General features: G+C 45.7%; 1 protein-coding gene across 1 annotated transcript in view; it reads left to right on the forward strand.

The window, feature by feature from the left end:
- The first annotated feature begins 870 nt into the window (after positions 1–870).
- VPS26A (VPS26 retromer complex component A) overlaps positions 871–15,336 on the forward strand; it is a 97,314-nt gene continuing 82,848 nt past the window's right edge. The window contains exons 1-2 of the mRNA XM_063961573.1: positions 871–1,036; positions 5,245–5,394. Of these exons, the coding sequence (XP_063817643.1) occupies positions 1,034–1,036; positions 5,245–5,394 (153 nt within the window). The 5' untranslated portion in view covers positions 871–1,033. The remainder of the gene's footprint in view (positions 1,037–5,244; positions 5,395–15,336) is intronic.

Genomic DNA, 15,336 nt, shown 5'->3' on the forward strand with positions numbered 1-15,336 from the left:
GCAGGTAGTGTTTGTGACGTCAAACCAGGAACGAAACTGACTGAACTGATCGCAGTTGCCGAGTAAGTCTGGAGCTACTCAGAAACTGCTAAGAAGTGTCTATTCGCAATTCTGCTAATCTTTCGTTCGCAATTTTACTATGCTAAGATTCACTCCCAGCAGGCGGCGGCTTAGCGTGTGCAAAGCTGCTAAAAGCAGCTTGCGAGCGAACAACTCGGAATGACCACCCTAGAGTGGTCAAAGTACCGAAACAACTACCAGAGAGGGGAAATTTATATTGGTGAGATAGTCACCTGGTATCCACTAGAATAGCTCCATTCACAATATATCTATTTGCACTATTTAGTGACAGTTAAGTCAGATAATTTAATTGATTAGGAGTATAAATTGGCACCCTGGTGTATTTTTTTTATATTCTTCATTTCTAATCTATTTTCTATCTTTTTAATATTTTTCGCTTTGTAACTTTTCGGGGTAGGGGTATTCATTTCTTTTTTAGTGATATTGATTAAAAGTTATATTTTAAATGTTTAAAATGTCGACTGAGTGCACCGTAATGCTACCCTTTTACTTTCTGTAGTATTTTAGCCATAACCATCAGCATATACCTACCATTTTATACAGTGTACATTGCTTCCGCAAAGCTGATCGGTTGCTATGGGCAACCTTTCCACTGCTTACTATATCATACCCAAAATCCCTGTCTTGCATGATGTGACGTTGACCCCAGCAACAAACTGTGCATCTATGATGCGCGTCCTCATACAATGTACACGGCTGTGCGACTGCCGAGAGGTGGCCACCGGCGGCCGGCACGGGCAGGTGTGTTCCCCACCGTGCTGTTGCAGCTCACTGTCTCCCCCCGGCGGTGCTGCTGTGGCGGTAAACATCACCCGGGCAGCAGCAGCAGGTCAGCTGACCGGTCACACGCATCTCGTGGCGTCAGGCGGGCACCGCCCCTCCGGAGTCACGTGACGGGCACGGCGGGTGGAGCTGGTCGGTAGTTACGGAGGGTCCGGCCCGGTGGGAGAACATGGTGAGTACGAGGAGATCATTGGAAGGTGGGGAGGCTGCACAGGCCGGCGCCTGACAACCGTACACCTGCCTCATGGCGATGACAGGCTGGGGTTCCATCAGGGCCTAGCACGGGGCGGGACCCCCGGCCTGGCTGTCACTGCCCCTGTGCCCCGTGTCACTAAGTTCTGTGCAACTTCCCCCGGTGACCCCGGGCAGCGTGACGCGGGGACATATCATCTGGTCACCCGCAGGCAGCACCCTGGCCCCCTGCACACAGCCTCGCCAAGTTACTGCGTGCAGAGCTCCTCATGCAGCTCCTATCACCCTGCTGTCACTGTGTGTGTGTGTTGGGTGCACAGGCAGATGGGAGTGTGGTGTCTGTGAAGGGCACTGCCAGTGCCTGGTAATGATGGGGAGGCAGCTGAGTGCCAGTGTGCAGCAGGGATGATGACAACACCCATTTGCTAGGACACACTGTGCTCCAGTGTTTTTCAAATTGTCCTCCTTGGAGAAAGTGGAAATGTTCCCAGCCATGGCTGCGCCTTGTGTCTTGTCAGCCACCAGTATAAGGCCTCCAAAAGTGTCACTGAGAACCCATGTTAGCTTACCCGCTGAACAAATAGTCCAGCGAGACACCAGGTATACATTGAGGTCAGCATTGGCAAATAATTAGTGTCTGTGTGTTGCGCTCAGTAGCAGTAGGCAGCCTGTAGCTGGGTATAGGAGCCAGAGGCATCTCTCCAGCGCTTGATTCTCTGACAACAGCCATCTCTCCACACCCCTTTCTCTGACACCCCCAATCTATTGCCCCTGGTCCCCGAAGAAGTAGCACCAAAAGCTACAGGAGACAATGCATTGGAGCTGCAGGAAAGGCCGGCCTGGGATGCATGCCCCACCGTGGGAATCCCAGACAGTGATGTCCACAGGAATCCAAGCTAGAGTTGACACTTGTAACCATTGCTGCATCCGGTTGGGCTCCCCCTTGAGGAGAGATTGGGGAGCATTATGCTTGGTTGCACGTCCCCTGCACACTTGGCGAGTAGCTGACCCAGGCAACATTGCTGACAGCAGACCAGCCAAGGCTCCCCAACTGTGGGCCATTTCAACACCATGGACACTGATGCGGTGCAGCAGCTGCACTGCCGGTAATTCCGCCCCACTTAGTACTCATTATTATTTAATTCATTATAAGGACTTAAATATCTGCTATCATATTAGTGAACAATTACTTGCATTCTGTCATAATATGAATGAGCATACTACGTGATAGAACAAAGGGCATTTTTTTTGTAATGTTGCTAAAAATGTTTAGAAAAAAATTAATGACACCACCTGCACCTCTGAAACAATTTGCTCCTTGGACTCTTCTGTTATATCCTCATATTGTACTTGCACGGACAATGAAAGATTTTGTGCCATGAGTGCTTTTGTTTAACAACCCCTTTTACACTTGTGTTTAGAACTGCAGCTAGTTCTTTTATCGTACATCCACTGCAGCCAATAAAGTAGTACAGTAGGTTCTAGTTACTACATAATGTTTCCCTGTATACATAAGCAAAGTTGTAGATACAGAAGATCTGTCACACACACATTATCAAGTTTCCTTGCCCTAATACCACCTACATCTAATGGCAATCTCTTCTCATCCAGACACGCAGCAGTATGCATCATAACATTCTACTAAAGCTCAGACCTTACGGAATCGTCTGACATTGCCCCTCCCTTACCACTGTCTGCGCAGGACCGTATCTGTATGTTCTCCTCATTTAAGAATGTGTCCTTTAGGGTCTCTGATATACTTTCACAGTCCAAAACAAGTAACTTATTGGCTGTTGGTAAAAATGGACCCTAGTGTTGTCTGCCTGTCTGGTAAGTAATGTAGACTGTACGCTCCAATGGGGCAGGGACTGATGTGCTTGATTAAATATTCTCTGTATAACACTATATAAAGCCATTTAAACTTTTCCCACTGAACATTCAAACCCTATTTATGTTCTGTTCACTCTTCTTGAAATGTAACCCCCTTCTTGTAAAACTCCCTTCCCCACAGATGCAAGCCTGAGCATGACACTACACCATTATTTACAAACACTATAATCAGCTTCTTTATAGCTTGTGTGCGTCACTTTCACTTGCTAATATGTGGGTCTGGTTCACTAGTTCAGTACTGAAGGGTTAACTAGCCTTCAATCACTGTTTCCATAGGATGTGATTTAGGGGGTATTTATCAAAGCTCTGCGAGAGATTAAATTGTGAGAGATAAAGTGCCAGCCAATTAGCTTCTGCCTTACATTTTACAGGCTGTGTTTGAAAAATAATAGTTATAAGCTGATTGGGCGGTACTTTACAATTTTATCTCTCCAAGGTTTGATAAATCCCCCCATAGTGTTAATTCCATGTCATCCTTTGCTGGCTATTGCAATTGTGCACCTACTGTACTCCAGGCATTCAATGAACATGCAATAAAAATCAAACATTCAAATGTACAGTGTACTAAGCCATACAGCAATTCTCTTTGATCTCTTAAATTTATATGGTACGATTTCATTAAATGTGTGCAAATTGAAGCAGACATTCTGCATGTGCAATTTAATGGTATTAGAGAAAAATTACAGCTTTTAGGGGGACATTTACTAAGCAGTGATAAGAGCGGAGAAGTTGCCCATGGCAACCAATCAGCACTGATGTAACATCTATAATTTGCATACTTTGGGGTCGATTCTATTCGGCAACTTAAGAATAGCGCCGGGAATTAGCTCCCGACGCTATTCAATTCAGCTGCTAGTGACCTGCAATTGTCGGGAATTCTTCTCTCATCCCCGGGGGATGAGAGAAGAAACCCGACAAAAGTGCTGCCTCGCGGCCGGCGCGAGGCTGATTCTGTCGGGAATCAGCATTGCCGCGGGTAGTTAAGTCGGAGAATGCCCGTTCTCCCAACAAAACTACCTGTTAAGTCGGTGAGAACGGGACATCGCCGACTTAACTGAAAGTGAATTGAATAGCGTCGGGAGCAAATTCCCGGCGCTATTCTTAAGTTGCCGAATAGAATCGACCCCTATAAAATTATACAGAGCTGCTGATTGGTTGATGGGCAACTTCTCCAACGGCTCACTTCTCCGCTCTTATCACTGCTTAGTAAATGTCCCCCTTAATCTTAGAGAAGTTACGATATTGTTGGCCCATACATTGTTTGGGAAATGCTATATGAGATTGTCCAGTTTGTCAATTCACAGAATTTATAAAGACGTCTAATTATTTAGTGACATTACCCAATTGTACTTATGACTTTAAACCAGGGCTCGACAAATCTCAGGGGCCAGGTAGCCATGGCCTCTAGATTTTGCTGCCTGGCTACCAGATTATGCAGGGAGGTTAGAAGCAGATCTTCAGCCCCAGCAGCCATTTCATTCACAGTACTGCTGTGCCTGGCCGTCCCGTCCTGCTGTCTTCAAACTCCGGCTGCATAGAACTCTCCGATAAGAGGGATGGCGAGGGATTGCGGCTTCAGAGAGGTTTGTTATATGGCCACAGGCTGGGGTAGATTGCTGTGAAGGGCTGGTTTGCTTGGGGGGCCCTCTTGGTTATGTGGCCATGGGGTTGCTTTGCCTGGGGTTGGGGGGAAGCTACTCAGTAATGTTACTAAAAATGTTTTTTTTTTTTAAACAAAAAACATTTACACCACCTGCATCTCTGAAACAATATGGACTCTGGACTCTTCTGAGCGGGGGGGATTGTTTGCCTGGAGGATTGCTGTGGAGGGCTGGATTTCCTGGGAGGGACACTTAGTTGCGTGGCTGTGGGGTTGGTTTTCCTGCGGGAAGCTACTCCGTAATGTTGCTTGCGCGGGGGTGATTGGGGGGGGGGGGGTGTACGGACGAAAACAGTGGTCTGGCTCCTAGATTCTAGAAACATTTGTCAAGCCCTGCTTTAAACTGTAGTAGCAAATCGGCAGTTAGAGATTATCTGTGCAAGATTGACAGTAAAAGTGAATTGTGCACCTCAATGCAACATTTTGGTTGCTATGGCTTTAGGGCATATTTGCATTTTTGAGTAATGTTTATTTAGAGACTTCAGAACTAGAAAGTGACTTTCATCAATGTTCCTTATTTCTTTCCAGCAATTTGATGTTTTTTCTTTTCTTTTTTTCTTTAAACAGCTGACTTGAAATGCTTTGAACCTTAAAATTCTTCACCCTATTACTTTCCTTATATATTTGTTTGTCTGCAGAGTTTTCTAAGTGGTTTGTTTGGTCCGATTTGTGAGGTTGAAGTTATACTCAATGATGCAGAAACCAGGAAGGTATCGGAGATTAAAACTGAAGAAGGTAACATTGAAAAACATTTCTTGTTCTACGATGGAGAATCGGTAGCTGGAAAGGTAAATAGTTTACTTTATGGATCCATTTACGTAATTCAGAACACCCCACCCTGGAAAACTTGTTTCTAAGTCTTCTTGAAACTGGATCTGTAGTCTTAGTAGTTGACCGATCCACCCATCGAGAGATGGACAATAAAAAAACTAGTTGGATGGCTTGTAAAGTTGTTGTTCTAGTACAGTGGCTCTCAAGGTCTCAAGTGTACCAACAGGTCGGTATTCGAATGGTAGGTGACTTGGATTAGGTCGACAGTCAATAGGTCGACATGGACATGGTTGACACAGTAAAATGTATGACCCGGGAAAGATCAACATTATTATTATTTTTTTTTAATGGTTTTTAACTTTTTTTATACTTTACCATCCACGTGGACTACATTCGGGAATAGTAACCTGTGCCAAACGAGCTCCTTGCCCACAAAAAGGGGATGTGGTGCACTTAATGGGGTTCCTGGTAATGTAAAAAAAAAAAAAAAAAAAAAAAAAAGGACTCCAAAAAAGTAAAAAAAAAGTCATAAATTTCTCTACCCTCCATAAGGGATTTTGGGGGAAACCAGTATGATGGGGTATAGACTGGGTCCAACGGAACCAGTGCACTTTAAACTTCTTCAACTGGGTGTGCTGGCTCCTCCCCTCTATGCCCCCTCCCACAGGCAGTTTAGAAAAAAGTTCCCTCAGGAGAGGATGCACATCTCTGCAGCTCCAGAGAGTTTTCTTCAATTTCTTTTAATCTTTTATTATTTTTGGTATGCTGTGGGGGGTGGGGGGGGGGGGGAGGGGTGTGCAGAGCCGCTTTGTAGTGTATGTCACACTAGATTCAGTGAAGGGGCTGGGGGAGAGGGTCCAGAGCCCCACTGGTTAGGGTCTCTTAAGACTATGATGTCTAATATGTCATCCCAGGTCAATGCTAATGTGCAGAAAACTCAGCTACTACAACAAGCTGTTGCAGATTTAGCTGCTAGGGCAGATGCACAGCCCCCCCTCTCTCATGCAGGTCCTCAGAAGCGGGATTTACCTGCTATTCTATCTGATACAGATGATGATATACAGGATGATGGGGATGACCCCGTTAGTGGGGATGCCGTTGCTGCTCAGGGTATTGAACCCCTTTTGGCTATAAGGGATGTGTTAAAGCTTTCTCTAGAGGACGCTGCGTCACAGCAGTCGTTTTTCTTTGTACAAAACAAGCCTAATGTCACTTTCCCTGATTCTACAGAGTTAGATGACTTATTCAAACATGCCTGGAAAAATCCAGACAAATTCGAAGTGTCCAAAAAGTTTTTGTGCACTTTCCCATTTGCTCCTGAAGGGAGATCATTTTTGGAGGAGCTCCCTGGGGTGGATGTCTCAGTCTCGCGCCTGTCTAAAAAGGCAGTGCTGCCCGCCACAGGCTCCTTTACCATGAAGGATCCTGGGAATAGGAAGATAGACTACCCTAAAATCTATATACACAGCAGCCGGTATATCACAAAGACCGGTCATTGCTGGTTGCTGGATGACGCATGCTATTCATTCTTGGGCCACTCAGATTCAGGGGGGCCTCTCTGGTGATATGCCCTTAGTTACTATGGTAACCCTCCTAAAGCACATTCAGGACACTACCCATGTCCTCTGTGATTCGCTCAAGGAGATGAGGCACATTAATGCTCGGACTTCTGCCATGGCAGTGTCAGCGCGCAGGGCCTTGTGGTTGCTTCAGTGGATTGTGGACGCAGAATCCAAACGTAGTGTGGAATCCCTCCCCTTTTCTGGGGAATGGCTTTTTGGGGTCGAAATTGGATACCTGGATTTCCAAAGTTACGGCTGGGAAATCCACGTTTCTCCCCTCTGGGGCCCTGCTGGTGAGATGCTCCTATCCGGGACCATCTGTCTAGTCCTTTCGGTCTCACAGATTTCAATCTAAGGCCAGAGATGCCTCCAGTGCGGCTAGAGGCATCAGAGGTAAGTCCAAAAAACCTACAAGCACCAGTTCTCAGGAACAGTCCACCAGTTCTGCTTCCACTAAGGCCTCAGCATGACGGTGCACACCCACCCCAAGGGGATCTCGAGGTGGGAGCTCGACTGTGTCACTTAAGCCGCATCTGGGAGACTTCCTGCCAGTATGCCTGGGTCAGAGATATCGTTTCTCAGCGCTACAGGCTGGAGTTCGACAGTACTCCCCCTCAACGATTTTTCAAATCAAGCTTACCAGCTTTGGAGGATATGCAAGTTACGTTACAACAGGCAATCCAAAAGTTGGTTCAGTCCTACGTCATTGCTCCAGTACCACTACCGCAACGCGGCATGGGGTTTTACTCAAACCTATTTGTGGTGCCAAAACCGGACCGTTTAGTCAGACCCATTTTGGATCTCAAATCCTTGAATCCTTACTTGAAGGTGTTCAAGTTCAAGATAGAATCCCTGCGAGCAGTGATTGCGGGCCTGGAAGAACGGGAATTTATGGTCTCCTTGGATATCACTTCAGGAGGTGGTCCGCATGGTGCTCCGGTCTACTCGAGTGTCCATCCATCTCTGCATAAGATTGCTAGGAAAAATGGTTGCCTCATATGAGGCGATCCAGTATGGGAGGTTCCATTCTAGAACATTTCAATTGGATCTCCTGAGCAAGTGGTCCGGTTCGCATCTCCAGATGCACCGGATGATTCAGCTGTCACCTCAGGCCAGGATTTCCTTCCTGTGGTGGCTACAGTACTCCATTCTCATAGTAGGCCGGAGTTTCGGGACTCAGAATTGGACCCTCCTCACGACGGATGCAAGTCTACGGGGATGGGGAGTTGTCACCCAAGGGGCACAGTTCCAGGGCAGGTGGTCAGCCCACAAGGCCCTCCTTCCGATCAACATTCTGGAACTTCGGGCGATCTACGATGCTCTGCTTCAGGCCTCTCCTCTGCTCAAGGATCACGCGATCCAGGTACAGTCGGACAACGCCACGGCTGTGGCATATATCAATTGTCAAGTAGGGACAAAAAGCAGAGCCTGCATGAGAGAGGTGTCAGAGATTCTCCTCTGGGCGGAACGAAATGCAAGAGCAATGTCAACAATTTTCATTCCGGTTGTGGAAAACTAGGAGGCGGACTTCCTGAGTCGTCACGATCTCCACCCGGGGGAGTGGGGGCTCCACCGTCTCGTGTTCCAGCAGATCATCGACCGGTGGGGTTGCACACAGACAAAATGGCTTCTCGTCTCAACAAGAAACTTCCCTAGTATTGCTCACGGACCAGGGACCCTCAGGCGAGGGCAGTGGATGCACTGGCGTCTCCTTGGCCTTACCGGCTGGTCTACCTGTATCCTCTGATTCCATTGCTCCCAAGGGTGCTAAAGCGAATCAGGAGTCAAGGTGTCCAGGCAATTCTGATTGCCCTGGATTGACCTCGGAGGGCATGGTACGCGAATCTTCTGTCCATGTCCGTCGAAAACCCTTGGCCTCTACCACTAAGAAGAGATCTTCTTCAACAAGGACCGTTCGTCTACCCGGACTTAAGGCAACTTCGTTTGACGGCATGGAGGTTGAGCAGACCATCCTAGCTCACAAGGGCCTTTCCAAAAAGGATATTGCTACCATGGCTCAGGCCAGGAAACCTGTGACGTCAAAACACTATCATCATATCTTGAGGAGATATGTCTCTTGGTGTGAAGAACGCACGTATCCGCCTGCAGTATTTCACTTGGAACGTTTCCTGCAGGCTGGTGTGGATAAGGGCTTACGTCTGGGTTCCATTAAGGTCCAGATTTCAGCCCTCTCCAATTTCTTCCAGAAGAAATTGGCAGTGTTGCCTGAAGTTCAGACCTTCTTGCAAGGGGTGCTCCACGGGGATCCGGTCTGAAGATCGACAGTGTCTAGGTCAACAATGTTTAGGTCGACCACTATAGGTCTACAGTCACTAGGTCGACATGTTTTCAAGGTCGATATGGTTTCTAGGTCGACAGGTCAAAAGGTCTACATGAGGTTTTTTTTTTTCAATTTTTTTTTTTTTTTTTTTTTTTTACTTTTTCATACTTAACGATCCACGTGGACTACGATTGGAAATAGTAACCTGTGCCGAGGCGAGGGGACACCGTGCACTAATTGGGATTCCCGGTCACTGTACAGAGAAAACAACACCAAAAAAAATGAAAAACTCATGTCGACCTTTTGACCTGTCAACCTAGAAACCCTGTCGACCTAGTGACTGCCGACCTAAACATTGTTGACCTAATGATCCACACCCGCTCCACATACATCCACCTTTTGTGCCGCCTACGACGCCCTGGGATTTGGATGTAGTGTTGGCATTTCTACAGTCCTCCTGGTTTGAACCTCTGATGACGGTAGAAGACAAGTACCTCATGTGGAAGACTGTGATGTTACTGAGACTGGCTTCTGCTCGACGTGTTTCAGAATTTGGGCACAAGAAAAGGGAAAAAATGCTCTGCGCACCAAAAATCACTTAGAATTAATTAATTGATTAATTAAGTGCAGTCTAGCAAGTAGAATGATTGACTCAATGATGCTTGACCTTTTTTAAATAAAAAATATTTTATCAAACAATAAATGACACAAAACAAAATATATAGAACAAACAAAAAAAAAAAAAAAAATATATATATATATATATATATATATATATATATATATATATATATAGCAGTTTAAAAACCAGAGGTTTTCACCTCTTGTGTATATATAAACAGAAACACTGTATTAGGCTTTATAAACGTGCTGTTTAAACAGCATACAATGTATCTAAAATGCAGATCAGATATCTTAATACCCCTTTTCCACTAACGAGCACGGGTCGCAGCCGGGAGCCTGACACGGGAGCTGCCCCCTGCTGCGACCCGTGCTCGGTCCCTTTCCCATTAGCAGTCACAACCCGGCAAATGCCGGGTTGGTGACGCTTCTAGTGACACGGCAGGGGCGGCGCAGGGAGATCACATGATCTCCCAGCGCCGCCTTCCCTATGCACTGTGAACGGGAGCCGTGTCACCTCGACACGGCTCCCGTTCACACTAGACAGCTAGCCGGGTTGAACACGTGTTCAACCCGGCTAGCTACCAGGGTAGGATTCCCGGATCACTTGATCCGGGTTTACCCTTTTCCACTAGCAAAAAACACGGGTAAATGCGCGCCCCCGTGCATTTACCCGTGTTTTTTGAGCTAGTGGAAAAGGGGTAAGTAAAAGAAGCTCTCTACAGAGAACAACAATTGATTCTGACACTGGCGTCCCAGTGTGGAATCATATATAATGTCCACAGATGGCTCCACAATATGAAATTATTAAAAGCAAAGCAAACGGTAATAATTACCCCCGTGCTGATACCTGAGATGTAATGCAGAGTCCTGTATGCATTTGCACGAGGAAGATGTAAAGATTTGTGATTGCTGCCACAATATTAATTAATGGACAGACTTGCTGGAATACTAATTCTCCGTTGTGAAAAGCCGTCAGTTGACCATCAGATGATGAGATATAGGGAGTTGATGCCCCTTTTTACAAGTTCAGTGCAGTGGATATCTGTTACTCCACAGACGGGCTCCTATTATCTCGGCTCCGATACTCCGGTTTTGTTTACATCTAAGCCAAGTGACCTACAAGATCCTACCTCCATAGTGAGGTTAAAGGGAGTTCAGTTGCTAACGGCGTTCCTGCATCAGAGTCCTGCAGCGATCAGCTGGACACAGACGGATCTCCGCTGTGAGACCATTGCGGCGCCAGCCATCAGCTGCCGTTTCATGCTGTTACTGCTAGCTATACGGATCACGTCCCTCGCTGGGAAACTCCCTATATCTCATCATCTGATGGTCAACTGACGGCTTTTCACAACGGAGAATTACCGTAGTATTCCAGCAAGTCTGTCCTTTAATTAATATTGTGGCAGCAATCACAAATCTTTACATCTTCCTCGTGCAAATGCATACAGGACTCTGCATTACATCTCAGGTATCGGCACGGGGGTAATTATTACCGTTTGCTTTGCTTTTAATAATTTCATATTGTGGAGCCATCTGTGGACATTATATATGATTCCACACTGGGACGCCAGTGTCAGAATCAATTGTTGTTCTCTGTAGAGAGCTTCTTTTACTTAAGATATCTGATCTGCATTTTAGATACATTGTATGCTGTTTAAACAGCACGTTTATAAAGCCTAATAGAGTGTTTCTGTTTATATATACAAGAGGTGAAAACCTCTGGTTTTTAAACTGCTATATATATATATATATATATATATATATATATATATATATATATATATATATATATATATATATATATATATATATATATATATATATATGTATGTATTGTTTGTTCTATATATTTTGTTTTGTGTCATTTATTGTTTGATAAAATATTTTTTATTTAAAAAAGGTCAAGCATCATTGAGTCAATCATTCTACTTGCTAGACTGCACTTAATTAATCAATTAATTAATTCTAAGTGATTTTTGGTGCGCAGAGCATTTTTTCCCTTTTCTTGTGCTTCAATTAGTTGTTCAGCCTAACCAGCTGTTTTGCTCAGCAGCCCATTAGGTCACGATTTTTATTGATTACCATCTGGTAAATTATCACCATATATTGTATTTCAGCGCCAGATATATATACAGTTTGAGATCTATCTCTAGCTGTATGTGTTCAGAATTGGGGGCCTTATCGTGTAAAAGTCCATACTTGGTCTTTTACGAGGACAGAGAGCAGAGCTCCAGACTAGACCGCATTTCCTGCCGAAGGTTGTCTCCGCGTTTCATCTGAATCAACCTATTGTGGTTCCGTCCAGTTCTGACACTTCTGCTACCCTGGAGGCATTGGATGCTGTGCGTGCCTTGAAGATCTATGTCAAGTCCACAGCTTGGGTCAAAAAAATAGATTCCTTGTTCGTGCTCTATGATGCGCAGAAAAAGGGTTGCCCTGCTCCAAAGCAGTCAATTGCTTGTTGGATTAGGCTTACTATACAGCAGGCCTATGTGTTGGCAGCCTTACCAGTTTCTAAAGGCCCACTCTACAAGATCAGTGGGCTCTTCGTGGAGTCTCTGCCTTGCAACTATGCCGATCTGCTACCTGGTCGGGGAAGAACACGTTTGTGAAGTTCTACAAATTTGATACACTGGCCAAAGAGGATACCCAGTTTGGGCAGGCGGTGCTGCAGCAGTCTCCGCACGTTCCCGCCCGTTCTGGAAGCTTTGGGACGTCCCCATCGTACTAGTTTCCCCCAATATCCCTTATGGATGCTAGAGAAAATAGGATTTTCCTTTTCTCGTAGTCCGTAAGGGATATTGGGCGCTCGCCTCAGTGCGTTGACTTTTCTGCAGGTTCTTGTTCTATAGTTACCTGTTCAGCTGCTGTTGTTACCAGCCGTTGCTGGTTGTTATATGTTAGTGGTGTGCTGGTGCGTAATTGTCACCACCTTTTCTGTTATCATGTTCCTTCTCTCATATACTGTATGTCCTTCTCCTCCGGGCACATTTTTAACTATAACTGCCTGTGGGAGGGGGCATAGATGGGAGGGGCTGCACACCCAGTTGTAGAAATTTAAAGTGCACTGGCTCCTTTGGACCCCGTCTATACCCCATCGTACTAGTTTCCTCCAATATCCCTTATGGACTACGAGAAAAGGATTTACCGGTAGGTATTAAAATCCTATTTTTAATGTGTCAACCTTTTCCCCATGTCGACCATGTCAGTGTCGACCTAATCCATGTCGACCCATTGATCCATGACCCAACAGGGTTTCTCTCTGAGGAAACAGGTTGGATAATTACTGGCCCAGCAAGGCTAACTCACCTGTGCATCACTAAAGAATTCTACAAAACATGACCCTTTGGGGGCCTTTAGGATTGGCTTTGAGAACCAGTGTTCTAGTACAATGGCCGGATAACATATCAATACTCTTTCAAACGATTGTGTCCCAGAACTCGAGGTGCCATGATGAGGGTGATTTTATCACCCTCCCCTAATTGTCTTGTTTTTACATATAGAGTAATCTGGTGGAGATGAGTGGGCTTAATGATGTCATCATGCTTAAGTTCACAGTGGCAGATACTAGACGTGGAGAACTACTATGTAACTTTTTTTTTCTCCCGTTTGACTCCTACAGTGCTTTGAGGTATAGTCTGAGGACAAGTACCACTCGTCCTTAGCACTTTTGTTAGCCAAAGGGCATCAAATCTAAAGTTTTGACTCTTAAAAGTAGCCACCTTTTGGAAGATATAACCGCCGAACACACTCGTGGCATTCTTTCTACAATGGAAATAAAATATTGTTCAGGAAGTTATTCCCAACACTTGCTTTGCTTTCACCCTTTTGTCCAGTTCATCTCAAATTAGCTTAATGGGGTTTATGGCTGGAGACAGCGTTGACCATTCCATGATCTGACCATTTGGATTTTTTCCTCAAAGGTAGTTTTGACATAATCTGGAGGTATATTTTGGGTAATTATCTTGCTGTAGTATTAACCCTTGGACAACTATGCATTTTTATTCAGGGTGCCAGTCACTCTGTGCATGTTGCATCCTCTGGATTTAGCAAATGGGCCCCAGATTTCACACTTCCACCTCCATGTTTAGCAGTTAGGGTCACACATTGAGTAACTATCCTTTCACCTACGTAGCGAACAGTGGTCGGATTCAGGGGGTGGCGAACAGGGCGGTCGCTCCCTGTACAGCCACCATGGTGTCAGTCTTTCTTTACTGATGCTGCTCTGCTCTTGGTAGGGGGTTAGGTGAGCTGTGTCTGTAGCCAGACAGCCACTTTGTATTACACTCAGGCCGTGGGCTCCGTTGTATCTTTACGAGCGGCTTGCTTTTAGTGTACGACAGCTGCCTGTGAAGGCAAGTTGCTGCACAGGGGCGTACTCCCGCTGGATGGTTCTCACTGCTCAGCGCTGCAGTGTAAAGTCTCTGCTTCTCAGCTGGCTGTGAGGGGAAGGCATACACAATAATTAGGAGGCATGCTTGGCCCCAACGCATAGCGGCCAGTACAGGGCTTCCCTATTTTACATTGGTTTACTTCTCCTTATTTCAGCTACCAAAGTTACCACCATTATAATATTCAGAAGGCTTAAGAGAGTGCTTGCCTCAAATTTCCAGACCTAAAACACAATTTAATATCCGCACATAGTAGACACTTTATGAAAGATGCCATTGAGTGTAGAGCAGTATAGAGGTGTGTAGGGGAAGCATAGAGGGGTAAACTGGATACGTCCCATTGTGTAGGGTCCAAAAGAGGGGGCAGGACTGGAAGTGGGTCAAGTAATGAGTAAGGCCTGAATGCATCCCTGATTGCGACAAGCATAAACCCTGTGTGTTGAGCTAAGGATTTTAAATTGAAATATGGTTGGAACTCTGACAGGACGTGGTCTAAAGCCTCAACAGAGTCATAAGACAATTTTCTGAGAATCAGCAGTTTGGGTGATAAGCAGCTCACAAGATAACCGCTTCAAGCTCATACTAAAACTGGTTGAAGTAAGCAAGCGTCCGTTTCAACTGTGAAGGGAACACTTCAAGCTGCAGCTTTGACAGATTGAGTGGCCATTGCTAAGATGGCACAATAATATAAAGAGGCTTTCCTGGACCATGACTACTGCAATTGGACTACTGATGACTAGAAGGAGGTCTTGTAGACAGATCAGTCCAAATTTTAAATCTTTGTTTCTCTGACGTCCTAGTGGATGCTGGGACTCCGTCAGGACCATGGGGAATAGCGGCTCCGCAGGAGACGGGGCACAAAATTTAAAAGTTTGACCACTAGGTGGTGTGTACTGGCTACTCCCCCTATGACCCTCCTCCAAGCCTCAGTTAGGTTTTTGTGCCCGTCCGAGCAGGGTGCAATCTAGGTGGCTCTCCTAAAGAGCTGCTTAGAAAAAGTTTGTTAGGTTTTTTATTTTCAGTGAGTCCTGCTGGCAACAGGCTCACTGCAACGAGGGACTTAGGGGAGAAGAAGTGAACTCACCTGCGTGCAGGATGGAT

The sequence above is a fragment of the Pseudophryne corroboree genome, chromosome 3, assembly GCF_028390025.1.
Source record: "Pseudophryne corroboree isolate aPseCor3 chromosome 3, aPseCor3.hap2, whole genome shotgun sequence".
In the NCBI taxonomy this organism is placed as follows: domain Eukaryota; kingdom Metazoa; phylum Chordata; class Amphibia; order Anura; family Myobatrachidae; genus Pseudophryne; species Pseudophryne corroboree.